The sequence below is a fragment of the Gopherus flavomarginatus genome, chromosome 7 (assembly GCF_025201925.1).
Source record: "Gopherus flavomarginatus isolate rGopFla2 chromosome 7, rGopFla2.mat.asm, whole genome shotgun sequence".
NCBI classification, from domain to species: domain Eukaryota; kingdom Metazoa; phylum Chordata; order Testudines; family Testudinidae; genus Gopherus; species Gopherus flavomarginatus.
In genome coordinates this window covers 7481871-7499607 of record NC_066623.1, presented here as the reverse complement: position 1 = coordinate 7499607, position 17737 = coordinate 7481871, and the positions used below count along the sequence as shown (strand labels likewise).

General features: G+C 55.2%; 1 protein-coding gene across 2 annotated transcripts in view; it reads right to left on the bottom strand.

The window, feature by feature from the left end:
• Positions 1 to 13301, bottom strand: part of FLT4 (fms related receptor tyrosine kinase 4) — a 101888-nt gene extending 88587 nt beyond the window's left edge. For both annotated transcript variants that reach the window (XM_050961498.1, XM_050961499.1), the window contains exon 1: positions 13135 to 13301. In XM_050961498.1, coding sequence (XP_050817455.1) covers positions 13135 to 13192 — 58 coding nt within the window. In that variant the 5' untranslated portion in view covers positions 13193 to 13301. The remainder of the gene's footprint in view (positions 1 to 13134) is intronic.
• Positions 13302 to 17737: the final 4436 nt, after the last annotated feature.

Genomic DNA, 17737 nt, shown 5'->3' with positions numbered 1-17737 from the left:
AATAGGAAATGAAATTCAAAAGTTCGTGGGGCTTTTCCTGTCTACCTGGCCAGTGCATCCGTGTTCAGATTGCTGTCCAGAGAGGTCACAATGGTGCACTGCGGGATACCGCCCGGAGGCCGATACTGTCGATTTGCGGCCACACTAACCCTAATCCGACATGGTAATACTGATTTTAGCGCTACTCCTCTCGTTGGGGAGGAGTACAGAAACCAGTTTAAAGAGCCCTTTATATCCATATAAAGGGCCTCGTTGTGTGGACGGGTACAGCGTTAAATCGGTTTAACGCTGCTAAAATCGGTTTAAACGTGTAGTATAGACCAGGCCTAAGGTGCTACAAGGACTCCTGTTCTTTTTGCAGATACAGACTAACACGGCTGCTACTCGCAGGGCTGGTGCAAGGAGGTTTTGCACTCTAGGTGAAAATTCCACCTCGTGCCCCCCCCCACGCCCTCCCCGAGGCGCCCCCTTCACGGCAGCTCCCCCCTGCGCCCTGAGGCGCCCCCCTTGCAACTCCCCACCCCAACCTCCGCCCTGAGGCACCCCCCCTCGCCCCAGCTCACCCCTGCTCGTGCACGAGCACCCCGAGCACACCATGGCTGCTTCACTTCTCCTGCCTCTCAGGCTTGCGGCACCTAAGCTGATTGGCGCTGCAAGCCTGGGAGGCGGGAAAAGTGAAGCAGCCATGGTATGCTCAGGGAGGAGGTGGGGCAGGAGTGAGCTGGGGTGGGGAGTTCCCTTTGCGTGCCGCCCCCCTCCCCCCTTACTTGCTGCAGGCGGCCCTCCCCGCGCTCCCCTGCCCCAGCTCCCTCCGCCTAAATGCTGACAGCAACTGGGGCGGCCGAAGATCCGGCCACTGTAGTCGCTGCCAAAGAAAATGGCACCCCCCAAATCCCAGCACCCTAGGCGACCGCCTAGGTTGCCTAAATGGTTGCACCAGCCCTGGCTACTTTGAAACCTATTACAAATAGAGTGCTAGTCCCTTGGATTCTATCTCCACTGCACAGCTTATGAAATCAAAGTTGTCAAAATTATACCACTCTGCGGAAACTGTCGGGCCATCCCACTGTGCAATGCAGAAGAGGCCACGCCTTGCCTTGCCCAGCTCCACGAAAGTATGTGTGACCAACCTACAAAAAGGTAAAGCCACGTGGACTATGGGAAGGCTTCTCAGGGCCTAGTGGCTGAGGAGAGCATCCAAAACCAGCAGGAAAATAACTTGACCGCTTCCTATTGCATCACCTGCTGGTCCTGATTCTGACTGCAGTTATACCAATGTGAAGCCAGAGTCTTCCACTGACTTAAATATAGCGGAACTGAGAGCATTAATCTTGTCAATGTTATTAGGCCATTTATATTGCTTGGTGTTTGCCCTTCAAAAAAACCTCTCGTCCCATTGTTTCTCTTTGTAATATATCAGTTATGATGAAAAAAGGATAAATATCTCCATGGTATGAGAGAATCTTAATGGCATCCCAAAATGCAGGATAAAAAGCAAGAGGTACAATGTTTTCACCCTACTTTGTGGCACTTTGTTGTTTATGGGATGATTCACATGAGCATGTACATTGTAGCGGGATATAATACAAATATTTCGTTAGTCTCTGAACAAGTGAGATGCATCTTTCACCAGGAGAGGATGGGGAAGAGATGAGACACATGGTGGATGTTCCCCTTGATATGGTTCTCTGCTTGACTGGCTGATCTTTGTGTACACAAGGCACATCTGTGTCTAGGTGCAGGGGCTTGTATGTGCACTGAGCGAGGGAAGTGTAGAGAGTACACCTGCAGGTGTGTGTGTTGTTTCATAGCTCCCTGGTGCACAGCCCTGCCCTTCCACCCCTCTCTCTCCACCCAGCAAACACGCCCTGTGTTACCATGCCACATCAGTGTTAACACTGGCCTTGCTGTCACATCATCACCATTAGCAATTGCAAAGGTCTGCCCAGCCCTGGATCTCAGCCAGGAGGTTTTACTCCAGGATCTCCCCTCTCCCCCACCCAGTCTCCTATCCATCAGCCAGCTTGGACGCCTGCATCAGTGCTCCACAGAAAGACGTCATTGCTTCTCGCCCTTGAATGCCTTGTAAACAGAATCTGGTGTGTTTCAGGCACAAACAAGCACATGTGCAAAGGGAGGGTCTGAAAATGCCCTCCCCCCCACACCCAGAGGCAGCTTTTATAAAATAGCCAATGAAAACATGGCGCAAGGGGGCAACCCAAGTTGCCCTCTTCGCCCATCCTGGATAGAATGAAAGCTGCCCATTCCCTGTGTGCTGCCCATCATAAAGGGGTCCCTGAGCTGTTATCAGGCAGTGACAGTTTCCGCCATCAGATTCCTCCTGTCCGTCAGGAAAGCTAAATAAGGAACATCGCTCAGGCGGCTGCAGGAAGAGGGGAAATGCAGGACATCCGGCCCACCTGCCAATTTTTCCTTTCCCATGAACCACTGCTGACCTCCACCAGCAAGAACCTGGACACCAAGCCTGGCATCAGGACCACTCATCTTCACTTAACCCTTGGCCAATCCAAGCGCAATGGGCATCTCAGACCTGCTGCCACATTCCTTGGCTTAACTCCGTGAGGGATGGCGTGTTTGTGTGCAAGGCACTACGTTGCTTGGTTTAGCACCGCCATGGGAGCTGGACACCAACACAGCTTGATGTCAACACACTGGCTGACCTTCACTCAGTGAACTGGAATCTCACCGTGCAAAAATTTAACCCTTCAGCACCTGCAAGCTGTGGATTTGCGCAGCTAGAAATCAGAACAGTGTTTTCTACACCTGTGCAAGTCGTTAGCTACTTTAACTCTTTAGAGGCATCTTTGCTGCTTCTTGTTTGCATTAAGATTGCACATAAATCCCATGATATTAGTTGAGTCTATTCCATTTTCAAGCTACCAGGACCAGACTACGTCTTTCCAGAAGCTGATCTGAGTTCTCACCAGCGTGAGGGTTGCTGCTATAGGAAGGCAAAACCCACCCCCTGCAGTTACTGCTCTACTAATGCTCCAGCATAAAGCCCAGGAGGCTCAGATGTGTCTATGATATGGTTTCTGTCTAGTCCTTCTCATGAACATCACCATGGGTGGTTATGGCTTTTGACCAATCAATCAGACAGCATATTTTCATCACAAAATCGGCAACTAGTTCACAATGCAGAGGTAGAGGAGAACGAAGATTAACAGTATTATTATTACCATAACACAGAAGGGGGAACAGAGCAAGAGCCAGAATCAGAGGTGATTTTAAGTGTCTACATCTGGTCTGACCCAGGCCTTCTCGTGTTGCCCTCGTCTGTATGTTACACCAACTTGGATTCGTTCTAGACTCCCTTAGAGTCATGTCTATTTATCCACATGCGACTTGCATCCTAGCTCACACTTCGCTTCTGAACTGGCCCTGCTAAGCCTAGGCACGAACACAGGAATCTGAGCTGGGGTAAGTCACCCCCCAGGGGTCAGGAGAGAGGAGCGCCGCAAGAAAAGCAACCAAGCTGAGAGTAAGAAGGTGTACATGAAAGGATAGTCAGCTGCTTCAGGTTCTTCAGCATGTAGATTTCTTCAGTTTAGTCTCCCTGAATGAAATCATGGGTCCACTGAAGTCAATGGGAGTTTTGCCGTGGACGTTAGCAGGGCCAGGATTTCACCTACTTCTATATCACATATGTGTCACCTCTGAATTTAGCCCTGAGCATTAAGTGACTTGCCCAAGGCCACAGAGCAAATGTGTGGTGGAGCCAGGCTCCGATCTCAGGGGTTCCTGCCTCCCAGCCCCCTTGATGTCTCGGATTCCCATTTCCAGTAAGGCTCGTTATGTTGCTCTAACAATGAGACGCTGCAAATGAGCAACAACACTTTACGCTGAAATCATCATAACAGTTTTGACCACTGAGGAAACACACTCCTGGGAGTAATCTAACCCTCCACATTAACAAGTTGAAATAAGCAACAAAGGTCTGGGATAGCCAGAGGCAATAAAACCCTGGGATTAATTTAACCAGTCGCTAGATGCCAGTGCAGCTGCAGCTGTATTTCTTTGCTCATAAAGGAGTTATTATGATTCCAGATAAGAGCCCAGAGAAAACTTAGGCTCTCGTCCCAACGAGCAGACAGTGCTGTGAAGCTTGCAAACTCCACGTGTACGGCTGTGTTCTGCTAAACACTACGACAGATGCTACCGTCCCTGGGTGTTTGTGTGAAGGAACTGCTGCAGTCGATACCTTCTGCATGGCCTGTGTGCTGCTTCCATCACAACAAGTCTTCGGACTGGATCCTCCCACCCCTTCGGAGGATCCAGTCCGAAGACTTGTTGTGATGGAAGCAGCACACAGGCCATGCAGAAGGTGGACATTTTCGAAAGAGGACATCGGTGGACATTTTCGAAAGAGGTCTAGGAGCTGGGCGTTGGGCAGCTAGTTCTCCTAGGCAGCTTTTGACAATCTCACCCAAAAAAGTCAGAGACGAAATGAAATGAGGTGTGGAAAGCTCCTCTTCAGTAGCACTGAGATGTAAGAGCAACCTCACATCTACTGGCCCAGGCTGTCAGGTTCTCCCTGCCCACAGATTCCTATTGTTGATCATAGTGGACACCCCATGTAGGGTCACCCCAGTAAGTGAGCTCAAACTGTGCTACTCCCTTATCATTGGGTTGTTACTGTCAGCTTTCTCATGCTGTAGGAGTACCCATCAGCTGGCTCGCTCTGTAGGGTTCCCCCCTCAACACTGGGATCATAGGATTCCCTCAGCCATGGGTTCTCTTTGGGTTTCCCTATCACTGGGATTTAACGTAGGATTCCTCCAGTAATGGGGACGTGCCGTAGAGTTCCTGTCATTGGGCAGTGACTATAGAATCCCCCAGCAATGGGTGCAGTCTCCGGTCACAGAAAAGACCCCAAACTCTTAAACAACTGACAGAGGGATGGCAGGTAAAACAGGGGTTCTCAATCTTTTTCTTTCTGAGGACCCCCCAACATGCTATAAAAACTCCATGGCCCACTTCTGCCACAACTGTTTTTCTGCATATAAAAGCCAGGACCAGCGTTAAGAGGTAGCAAGCAGGACATCTGCCCAGGGCCCCACACCACAGGGAGCCCCATGAAGCTAAATTGCTTAGGTTTCAGCTTCAGCCCTGGAGCTCAGGACCCCAGGCTTCAGCCTCATGAAGGGGGACGTCGGCTTTCTGCCCTGGGCCCCAGCAAGTCTAATGCCAGCCTTGCTTGGTGGAGCCCCTGAAACCTGCTCACGGCCCCCCAGGGGGGCCCTGACCACTGGTTGAGAACCACTGTCATAAAACACCCATTTGGAAGCTTCCCCTCTGAACTGTGTCTGGGTGAGAAGCCTGGGGAGCAGACACTCCACTTGTAATGGCTGTACTCCCCAAGCCACAGTGAACAAAGAGAGCAGGATGGGCCTTGGAGAAAAGCTCTGTCCTCAGCCCCTGCAGGCAGAGCTGTGATCTCAGGGTCAGGAGAAGTCTGCAAGGGGTCCTTCACCCAGAAGCGGCTTTGCAAAGGAACACTTCATTCTGAGCATGATCATTCTCCCAGATCCCTTCAAAGCATCCTCTGGCAAAACAAACGTTGGGTAAGGCTGCATTCCCCTTCTTGACGCCCATCCACAGCCCGCACCATACTCTCTGTAAAGTTCCTTCTGCACTGGGCTCTTAGCTCCAGTGTAACAGCCAGCTTCATTAGGACATCACCTCTTGTTGTGGTTCCCATGGAAGTCAATTCTCCCTTTTCTTCTGCAAGAAATTCCCGCTGGGAGCTGTAAAACCACAAGCTTTCTCCCCTGTCACTTTCGTTAAAACAGGGACACTTGTATCTTCCCATGCCAAGGAGGTCAGAAGTGGAAAATGTAAAACTAACAGGGAGATATTCTAATCCCCTGAGCTGTGATCTCATGTCCTAAGCGGAGCCAAGCTTGGTCAGCATGTGGCTGGGATACCTCCAAGAAAAACCTAAGCGGTGCTGGTGACCCGGTAGATGGCTCTTCCCTATAAGCTGGTATTGTCCCACGCCGGTAGGGGGCACCCTGCTGCAGGTGCAGTCTTCAGATGAGATGTACAAATCAAGGTCCACAAGCGTTAAAAATCTTGGGGCGGTTTTCGCAGGAATGCAAGTGTTTGCTCTGGTATTCTGGCCACATCCCAGCTAGGTAATGCCATTAGCTCATCAGAAATGCTCTCCCCTTTTGAAATGAATTATGTAGTGTTGGAGTGCACGGTATAAAGCCTGCCCCCTTCCCCTCCACAGGGGGCTGCACTGCAGTGAGGTGATGTGATCTCCGTATCATTTTCAAGACCCAAGGCACATCTCTACCCTTATGTCCTCTACTACTGCTTTCATACTTCCCTGCTCCACCTAGCCTGCTCTCCTCAGTGCTCCCTTTGTAGCCTTCTTCCCTGCCTCCTTTATGCTTGGAATACCTTCCTTCATCTTGAGTGCACTGCTGGCACTCACCACGTAGTTAATTAAAGAAGAGTTAATAAATCCGTGTCTAAACATTGCACCTTAGGGTTGCACGTTCTTGGCTCTTTGCATGAAGGACGTTATACAAATGGCTGGTATTATTACTAACAATAAATAAGTCTGGATGTAGCTGCTTCACGCACAAGATGCTAGTGGTGCAACCATCTCTCCGCCACACTCATGCCAAGGCTGGAGCCGTCAGAGTTGTATTGCCATCGCATGCAGACAAAGGGATGACTGAGTGCTCTTGGAATCTGGGTCAGGGACTTTGGTCAAAGCGAATAACTCCGTTCCTGCACGTGTCCTGGCCATCAGTGGGATGGTCGGATGCTTACATCCTAACGTTAAGAAGAGAATCCCTAAAATTGAATGAGCTGGCCAGACTGTCCTGTCCAGGAACTCCTCTCCTACAACTCAAGTGGCTGGCCAGGTAGACCTTCCCCGCAGAAGTCAGTGGGATGGTCATGCTTTCAGACGTTCCACTCCCATGGAGCTTATTACACTGGCCAGACCCACTCAGAATGGTGGACCGACAGTCCTATGCAATTCCAAGCATGCAATATTCATTGCCAAAGGGAAATATGCTGCATTGACCCTGATGCTCTTTTTTGTGGCAGTTTAGATCGGTCTGTGTTGGATTTGCCGCCTTTTAACACTCAACCTGGCTTCTGATCCAAGAGAATGTTGCAGTGAGAAAGGAGAGTCTAGAAATCCTAATCCACGAACGCTGATTGTCATATACCCCCACCCCAGATACCTACTGCATTTACCAAATCATGTCAGTCAATCAGATAATTGGCCACGAGTGTGGGATATCAACCAGGATAGAACAGAATAGCTCTTGCATAAGTCCAAAGGGAGTGGTGTGCCCTCTTCAGGATACACTCCAGTTTCTAGGAGGAGAAACCTCTGCATTTGCCCACAATTAGGAAGATGATGATATTTGTCTAACGGGGGCTAATGTGGTGAGGAGTTTGTGGACACTTCACATTGTTATGCTCCACCCCAGGATACCCTTGGTCATAGGGAGAACTGAAAAATAAGCTGTATGTTCCTTGGTAAAGTCCCATGTTTCATATGCAGATTTCCCTGCTTCTTGGCAATAATATTTAGCCCTTATACAGCACCTGTTAGGTTCAAAATTCTGTATAAACAGTTAGTCAAAGCCACATATCACATGGGTCTTCATTGGGTCAGAAACTCATCTTACCAAAGCCCTCAGCACTGGGACAAGAGGAAAGAACTTAAGGAACAGCCATAAGATGCTTTACAAGATGCCACCAAAAGAGCTTGGCTGGAGCTCCAGCAGCAGCGCCACAAACGTCTGCTGACATATTGCAGCTGGGAAGCTCCATTCCAGCAGCAACAGCCCGATGGTTCTATGTCCAAGTACCAGCAACCCAGGGAGGGTGCAAGGATGTTTCGCGCCCCAGGCGAAACTTCCACCTTGCGCCCCCCCATCCCCCCCCGAGCCCTGTGGCAGCTCTCCGCCCCCTGCTCTGCCCTGAAGTGCCCCACCCACAGCAGCTGCCCCCCGGCCCGGGGAGCCGTGCAGCAGTTCCCCGCCCCAGCTCACCTCTGCCCCGCCTCCTCCCTGAGCATGCCACTGCCGTTCCACTTCTCCTGCCTCCCAGGCTTGCGGCGCCAATCAGCTGTTTAGCGCCACAAGCCTGGGAGGGAGAGCAGCAGAGCGGGGCAGCGTGCTCAGGGGAGGAGGTGGAGCAGAGATGAGCTGGGGCAGGGAGTTCCCCTGCATGCTGCTCCCCTCCCCCTTACTTGCTGCAGGCAGCCCTCCCCACGCCCCCTTGCCCCAGCTCCCTCCGCCTAAATGCTGACCATGACCAGGGTGACTGGAGATCTGGCCGCCGCTGCCAAAGGACCTGAAATGTCCCCCCCCCCGAAATGCTAGCACCCTAGGCGACCGCCTAATGGGTGGCACCGGCCCTGCATCAACCTGATGTGCTCTAACCCAGCAACATTAGGCCCAGTACAAGTGTTCCTGGTAGCACATCCCAGCACAGGCTGCTCCCTGCATTGGTGAGGCACATTCCCTTCTATACTTCTTTCCTGCCCCTCATTTCAGGGTGCAAGTCAGACCCACAGGCCTGCCATTAGGGCTAACGTGGCAATGATGAGTCATGAAACCGAGATTATTAAAAAAGGTTATTTATGATCCAGAAATCGATCCTCTCTCGTTTGAAGCTTCCTGCACTATTATTTACCTTGTGGTCTCGCTCTGATGTTACACTGCACATTTGAGCTGTAGCAATTTGTGTAATAAAGTCACTGGCCCAGCACCTACTTCACTATGGCAGTGCCAGCCCAGAGCCTTCTCCATCCCAGCCGCCCCGTCCCAGGGCTCACTCCATCCCGATACTGCCAGCCCAGAGCCTTCTCCATCCCAGCCGCCCCGTCCCAGGGCTCACTCAATCCTGATACTACCAGCCCAGAGCCTTCTCCATCCCAGCCGCCCCGTCCCAGGGCTCACTCCATCCCAACACCGCCAGCCCAGAGCCTTCTCCATCCCAGCCACCCCGTCCCAGGGCTCACTCCATCCCAACACCGCCAGCCCGGAGCCTTCTCCATCCCAGCCACCCCGTCCCAGGGCTCACTCCATCCTGATACCACCAGCCCAGAGCCTTCTCCATCCCAGCCACCTCGTCCCAGGGCTCACTCCATCCCGACACCGCCAGCCCAGAGCCTTCTCCATCCCAGCGACCCCGTTCCAGGGCTCACTCCATCCCGACACCGCCAGCCCAGAGTTGGCTCCATCACAGCCACCCCGTCCCAGGGCTCACTCCATCCCGACACCGCCAGCCCAGAGCCTTCTCCATCCCACTCGCCCCGTCCCAGGGCTCACTCCATCCCGACACCGCCAGCCCAGAGCTGGCTCCATCCCAGCCGCCCCATCCCAGGGCTCACTCCATCCTGATACCACCAGCCCAGAGCCTGCTCCATCCCAGTCGCCCCGTCCCAGGGCTCACTCCATCCTGATACCACCAGCCCAGAGCCTTCTCCATGCCACCCGCCCCGTCCCAGGGCTCACTCCATCCCGACACTGCCAGCCCAGAGCTGGCTCCATCCCAGCCGCCCCATCCCAGGGCTCACTCCATCCCGACACCGCCAGCCCAGAGCTGGCTGCATCCCAGCCACCCCATCCCAGGGCTCACTCCATCCCGACACCACCAGCCCAGAGCCTTCTCCATGCCACCTGCCCCGTCCCAGGGCTCACTCCATCCCGACACCGCCAGCCCAGAGCTGGCTCCATCCCAGTCGCCCCGTCCCAGGGCTCACTCCATCCTGATACCACCAGCCCAGAGCCTGCTCCATCCCGGTCACCCCGTCCCAGGGCTCACTCCATCCCGACACCGCCAGCCCAGAGCCGGCTCCATCCCGGTCACCACGTCCCAGGGCTCACTCCATCCCAACACCGCCAGCCCAGAGCCTGCTCCATCCTGGTCGCCCCGTCCCAGGGCTCACTCCATCCTGACACTGCCAGCCCAGAGCCTTCTCCATCCCAGCCGCCCCATCCCAGGGCTCACTCCATCCCAACAACGCCAGCCCAGAGCCGGCTCCATCCCGGTCACCCTGACCCAGGGCTCACTCCATCCCGACACTGCCAGCCCAGAGCCTGCTCCATCCCGGTCGCCCCGTCCCAGGGCTCACTCCATCCCGAAACCACCGGCCCAGAGCCTCCTCCATCCCAGCCACCCTGTCCCAGGGCCCACTCCATCCCGAAACCACCGGCCCAGAGCCGGCTCCATCCCAGCCGCCCCGTCCCAGGGCTCACTCCATCCCGACACTGTCGGCCCAGAGCCTGCTCCATCCCAGCCGCCCCATCCCAGGGCTCACTCCATCCCAACACCGCCAGCCCAGAGCCTGCTCCATCCCAGCCGCCCCATCCCAGGGCTCACTCCATCCCAACACCGCCAGCCCAGAGCCTGCTCCATCCCAGCTGCCCTGTCCCAGGGCTCAGCCCAGCCCAACACTGCCAGCCCAGAGCCTGCTCTGTCTGGCTCCAGATACCTGCTTGGTCCCTGAAGTGCTGGCCCAGCACCACTCCATACTGGCTGCAGAGGCCCAGCATGTTTTGTTTCTAGATGCACCCAACAATTGAGTGGGCTTTGCCCAGCACTCGGATATGGCTATGCTGGCCCAGAGCATTTTGCTGCTGGATGCCCCCACTGGGCTCACCACCATCACTCCAGCCCCTACTCCATTCTGGCTATGTGAGCTGACCGGGCGTCATTCCTCTATGCACCCATAGGACCAGTCACACTGCCCAGGAGCATCCTCAGGGACAAGCAACCCAAGGTACTGTGAGAGGCTGTGCAGCCTGGGCCTCTCGATAGGTTGGGTATCACTCTGACCTCGTACTCTGGCCACGGGACCGGAGAGGGACTCAACTCTCTGCCCAAACCACCCCTGCTGCCCCCCACAGAGTGCTGTTGGAAAGGGAAGTGATTCACAGCCCACCGAATTAGTGCCCAGTCTGTGGGAGGCAAGCTCTGGCCCCCTGGGGAGGCTGCACTGGAAACGGGGTCTCATAATGCGCTTACAGAGCATTTTTCCTCAGCAGAGCACAGCACAGACATTAACTAATTAATGAATGACACTAGCAAAAGTAAATAAATGAGCCATCAAACTGCTCCTCCCTCCCAATTCCCCAGCCCCAGAGCTCAAGGTGGACAGAAGACTCCTTTGCAAATGGGACCGGGGCTGTCCCCCGTGAGACAGCATGCCATGTTCCCATGCTGATCAGAGAGAGGGGTACAGATTAGCCACTGCTCCATAGCTCTTGCCACGTGCCTGATGGAGGTGGAGGGTGTGTAGAATGGGGCATAACTTTTGAAAAGACCAGTGAAGTGAGAGACCCGCATCCCACAAGGGGGGCCAGCGTAGGACCCCAGGGGTCAGCCATGGGAACGGCCTACCAGGTCCCACCCAGTCCATCAGCCTGGGGGGCAGTGCAATGTGTTCCTCCAGCTCCTCGTGCTCCAGGCTGGGGGGACATACCCCACGCAGCTGACCCATGGCTGGGTGCAGCCTGGCGTGGGGGGCAGCCTTCACGTAGGAGCGCCCTCTGCTGACAGGCCGAGGGACAGGCTCAGTCCCTCTTTGGGTTTGTATCAACTATCAAAGGTGGACCAGCTAAAAGCAAAAGGTGTCCTTGGGTGGGGTGGCGGGGGCAGATCGCCCGAGGTGATGGGGAGCCACGGGGTAGCAGATACCAGGGGGTGAAGGGGAGTGGGAGGACCAGACAACAGGATGGTCTGAGGCAGGATAGAACATGGAGGGTGATGGGGGGAGCAATGCGGTGCGGGTTGGGGTGACAGAGAGCCAGGGGTGTGATGGGGAGAAGAGGGACAGATGCCGGAAGGGGAGGAGACCTGGTGTAGCAGACGCGGGGGGGATGATGGGGATCGGGGTAGCAGACGCCAGAGGGGGGTGATGGGGGGTGTGGGGTAGAAGGCGCCAGGGGTGTTGATGGGGAACGGGGGGGGGGTGATGCGAAGCGGGGGGTAGAAGGCGCCGGGGGGGTGATGGGGGTGGGGGGGTAGCGGATGCCAGAAGGGGGGGGTGATGGGGAGCAGAGGGTAGAAGGTGCCGGGAGGGGTGATTGGGAGCGGGGCTGGGTAGAAGGCGCCGGGGGGGGGGTGATGGAGGGTGTGGGGTGATGGGGAGCGGGGGGGTAGCGGACGCCGGGGGATGTGATGGGGAGCGGGGGGTAAAAGGTGCTGGGGGGTGATGGAGAGGGGGGTAGGAGGCACCGCGGAGATGATGGGGAGCCGGGGGTAGAAGGCGCTGGGGGGTGATAGGGAGCGGGGAGTAGCGGACGCCAGGGGGCAGGGTGATGGGGAGCGGGGGGGGGTAGAAGGCGCCGGGGGTAGGGGGTGATGGGGGGTGATAGGGAGCGGGGTAGGAGGCGCCGGGGGGTGATGGGGAGCCGGGGGTAGAAGGCGCCGGGGGGTGATAGGGAGTAGCGGACGCCGGGGGGGGGGGTGATGGGGAGCGGGGAGTAGAAGGCGCTGGGGGGGTGATGGGGAGCGGGGTAGGAGGCGCCGGGGGGGTGATGGGGAGCGGGGGGTAGCGCACGCCGGGGGGGGTGGTGATGGGGAGCGGGGGGTAGGAGGCGCTGGGGGTTGTTGGGGGGTGATAGGGAGCAGGGTAGGAGGCGCTGGGGGGGTGATGGGGGGTGATAGGGAGCAGGGTAGGAGGCGCTGGGGGGGTGATGGGGGGTGATAGGGAGCAGGGTAGGAGGCGCTGGGTGGTGATGGGGAGCGGGGGGTAGGAGGCGCTGGGGGGTGCTGGGGGTTGATGGGGAGCAGGGTAGGAGGCGCTGGGGGGGTGATGGGGGTTGATGGGGAGCGGGGTAGGAGGTGTCGGGGGGTCGATGGGGAGCGGGGGGGCAGGGCTCCCGGCTCATGCCCATTTACGCGAGGAGCTGGGCGCCCCGAGCCGGCAGCAGCGCCCCAGGGCAGGGCCAAGTCCCGCGCCGGGCAGAAGTGCGGGGAGACGCTGGGTGCTGGGCGCGCTGGGCAGGGGGGGAGTCCCGGCGCCGGCACCCGCTCCTCCGCCCTGCCCAGCCCGGACCCAGAGCATCCTCCGGCCCCGCAGCCCCGGGGTCCCCGCCCGCGCCCCGGGCTGCCCCGGCGCCTCACCTGCCTCCGAGACGATCCCGATCCAGAGCCAGAGGGACAAAGTGCAAACTCTCTTCATTTCCAGCGCTCCGTGCCGGGGGGCGTCCGCAAACGGCCGGGGCTGGAGGCGAGCCGGGAGCAGGGTCCCCTCTCCCCTGGCCCGGGCAGGTCCGCGCTGGCGGCGGGTTCAGGCGCAGAGCCCCGCGCTGAGCTGTGCAGCCGCCGGCTCGCAGCGCCCAGGAGACGCTGGCCCCGTGCGCAGGCAAGGCTCGGGCCCCGCTTCCTTTTCCTTCCTCTGCTCCTGCCAGCGAGCCCCGCGCACTCCCACTGCACCGCTCCGCCAGCAGCCGCGGCCCGTGTGCACGGGCCGGGGGTGATGGGCAGAAGGGAGGGGAGCGGGTCCTAGGGCAGGGGAGGGGCAGGGAAGGGAAGGTCGGAGGTGATGGGCAGACGGGACAGGGGGTCAGAGGGGAGGGGCAGAGAAGGGTGCGGGTTATAGAAGGGAGGGGCAGGGTGGGGTTGATGGACAGAAGGGAGAGGGATCAGAGGGGAGGGGAGGGGCAGGCTGGGGGTGATAGGCAGAAGGAAGAGGGGGTCAGAGGGGAGGGGCAGAGAAGGGTGCGGGTTATAGAAGGGAGGGGCAGGGTGGGGTTGATGGACAGAAGGGAGAGGGGTCAGAGGGAAGGGGAGGGGAGGGGAGGTGCAGGCTGGGGGTGATAGGCAGAAGGGAGAGGAGGGCAGAGAAGGGTGCGGGTTATAGAAGGGAGGGGCAGGGTGGGGTTGATGGACAGAAGAGAGAGGGGTCAGAGGGGAGGGGAGGGGAGGCGCAGGCTGGGGGTGATAGGCAGAAGGAAGAGGGGGTCAGAGGGGAGGGGCAGAGAAGGGTGCGGGTTATAGAAGGGAGGGGCAGGGTGGGGTTGATGGACAGAAGGGAGAGGGGTCAGAGGGGAGGGGAGGGGCAGGCTGGGGGTGATAGGGAGAGGGGGTCAGAGGGGAGGGGCAGAGAAGGGTGCGGGTTATAGAAGGGAGGGGCAGGGTGGGGTTGATGGACAGAAGGGAGAGGGGGTCGCAGGGAAGGGGAGGGGCAGGGGGGTGATGGGCAGAAAGGAGAGCGTGTCATGGGCGAGGGGAGGGGTAGTTGGGGGTGATGGGTGGAATAGAAAGAGGGTCATGCAGGAGGGGAGGGACAGGGAAGGGAAGGGATGTTTTCACTATTTTTATATCCATTCCTTCAAGGGCTGGCCGGGGCGGGAGGGATCCGTGTTAGTGTCTCTGCTGTGGGACACTTGCTGGGGGTTGCAACCAGGGAGCACCAAGACTTTTAAAGTGAGAGCTGTCAGGCGTATCCAGGCATACAGAGAGGCAGACGTGCCCCAGTGAGCACACCTGCTATGCCCACGCACACATACCCATGGGCACACACAAGCCCATTGCCACCTCCGCACACAAACAGGCACACATGGAGGCACACGATGCTTACACGGTGAACACCTCCTCATGCAGGCATCTATGTACGTGTCTGCACCCAGACACAAATCTACATGTTCGCACACCAGTGCACTACACCTCCCTCCCACCCAAAGGAACACACACGCACAATTGCACACCCCGTATGGGCACTAAGTGTGTGGGAGTCACTGAATGCAGCTCTCTCTCCATCTGCAACAAGCCCATCCCTGGGGCCCAGGAGTGCTGATTACTGGATGCTATTTCCTCCTCCAGCTATTTGTTGATTTGTCTCCTTTCCTTTCCTTTGCTAACCACATTAGGAAACCTAGAACTAATCCTTCAAGGAATTTCTAGGCTGTGGGCAGTGTGCCAGGGGACTTTAGAAGCATGCTGGTTTAGTGTGGGTGCGAGGGACGACACCGCCACCAGTGTAGAGTGTGCCACAGTTCTCTGCACTAGTCAGCTGTGTTATAGGATGCAGCCATCTCATTTAGAGATGGCAGGAGCTGCCAGGGCATGCCATCTGGTATGCTCAGTCAGCTGGTAAGGGAGCACTGATTCCTTGCCATCTCAGAGGTGTGGACAGCCTGTGATGTACTGGCTTTGTAGGGGTATGAATGAGGGAGAGATGATATCCTCTAGTGGCTGACCTGCAGAGAGGATAAGGAGCCTACTACAGGTCCTTTTCCAAACCTCAAAGAGCTGCATGCTGGAGTGTGTTTGTGTGTGTGAGTGTGTGGTCTGTTACCCTGTGTGTATCCGTGACTGAAGTAGAGTGCTGCACTGTGCAGTAATGGACCTTCCCCTTCACTCATGTAATGGAGAATTTGGTTATGTGGACTGTCTAATACATTGGGGCTACTCTCTTCCACCATTCCCCTCCAGCTACAGCCAGGGGGTTCTTATATTACAGAGGATACAAAAAACCCTCCAATATAGCCTCTGTGGAGGGGGGGGAAGTCCTCTCCCAAGGAAAGCTGCAAAATAAAATAAATTTAAAAAACCCCAAAGCAAAACAGCCATAAAGAAATGCCATAAAATAGCAACTTGTACATGTCAATGACTGTAGAACCCTTACTAATTACATTCGAGACTCAGCAATCTGGATACCAGTCCTCACGTACATTGCATATTTCCATAGTAAACCCCCCTCCACCAAACAAAAAAACAACAACAAAACTCTCAGGTCTATACCTTAGAGATTTATGATTGATACAACTTTGCAGACATCACAAAAGAGGCCTGGAATGAGAAACATGTGTTCTGAGTTTCAAAATGGCATGGAATTCTATTGTGCGTTTAATTGCCTCCCCAAACCTGTGGAAAAAATGCAGCACGCCCTTTTCCCAAAGCCATCAAAGGAAAGCTAAGAAGCTATAGGTATTCTAAAAGATTCCCTCCCTCCCCCAATAAGACACAATTTCGGAGATTCAAACCCCTAAAATGTCTGCACATGCACACACATTGTACCCTCAGTATCCATCTTTCAACCCGCCTTTAGAGGTCAGAATTGGCAAAGATTCACGCATTTTCATCTGAAATTTCCATAAAAAAGCTTTTCTGACCTGCTCAAAACTGCCAAGTTCTCATACCCCAATATCCACTGCTCGTGGTTCACAATGTCTATTCATCAGTTCAGGAACTTTCTAAGTAGGAAAAAAATCTGTTAGTTTAATTTAGCCAACAATTATTACGGAATAACAGTCTACCTGTCAGGACAATTTTAGATCCCATCATATGCCAGAAATACCATCTGTAAGTCTATATCAGAATCCAGAGCGGCAACATCCCCAACTATGCAGCAGTCCATGTCCTATTTTGGAGCAACTCTGCAAATTTCTGTGGCAGTCCCTTCTGGAACAGTTACATGGATCATCACTGCATAGTTCTACTACACTATGGGAAGGAGCTGGGACCACTGTGGTAGATGCATTACATATAAGTAACCAAGAAGGCAGCCCCAGCCCCAGAAGGACAATGGGGATTAGTGAGACAGAGACAGAGAAAAGTTTTCTTAAAGTGTCTGCAAACATGTTTAAAGTTCTTAGGGGAATCAGATGCCAGTGAAAGCTCTGGAGCCTGAGCCTGTCTGTGTATCTATTGATGGAGTAGAGGCCGCAGGGTGAGCAGCAGCTGTCCACATTTCTCCTCCCTGCTCTGCTAACATGATTCAGCCCTAATGGGGAGGGACCATCTAGAATGGCGAGTCTGTGCCCACCTCGTATTGAGACTGCCAGTGAGGGTGCCAACTGCGAGGACAGTAAGGTTTGGTGATGTGGGAACTGGACAGAGAGAGAACTTGTGGTTTTCACTAGCGAACATGAAGATTGTTTTCCTGAGTCTCTGGAATGATTCTCGTAGAACATTTGACAGTATGAGCTTAGGTCTCCCACCCTCTGAAAGGCTATGAGAGGAAAAACCTTTTTAACTCACGGCTTTGGAAATCAACGTCAGCGTGGAGACTTTCTGTGAACACCTCTTTTAACCAAGAGAAGCAAAGACAAACACCCGGGCATGGACCAAGTGACAAAGAGGCAGCTAGCTTCAGAGAGCAACAGATGAATCACATGGCTCTGACAGTCAGGTCCAGGAGGAAATATAGCACTGCTCTTTTGAGGGACTGGCTGTCGAACTGATAAGAGAGGAGTGCTAGGGTGGAAATGCTGAAGCTTGGCTTCTAGTTCACCCATTCACAGCTCCCCTGAGGATGCCAGGCTGAGGGGTAGCTAACACAGAACTCAATCAGCAATTGCAGGTGGGGAAGGGTGTGTTTGTCACCAGAGCAAAGACACACTTTATGGAACAGCCCATAATTGGTCACATAGGGGATGTCTCACACTGTGCCCCAAAAGGGTCTGTCACCCAGCCTTTACCACACTGCCATCTAATGGTGGGAAGTGAGGTGAATTTTCCACCACAAACACAGGGTTTCTAGGTGATTGACGGAGCCTTTCTATTGTTGTATTCTTGGGAAACAAAAGGATTTTATTTTAAAATCTTACCCTTCCCACACCCAAAAAACCCAAACAAGTGTAATGAAGTCATCACGTTTCTACTCAGCTAAAGCAAGAGATGAGACTTGGTGGCACCTTCCTCTCTCCCATGGTCCGCTCCACTCAGAGGCAATATCCAAAGAGGCTCCCACCCAGAGCTCTTACCAATAGCCTTGATTCAG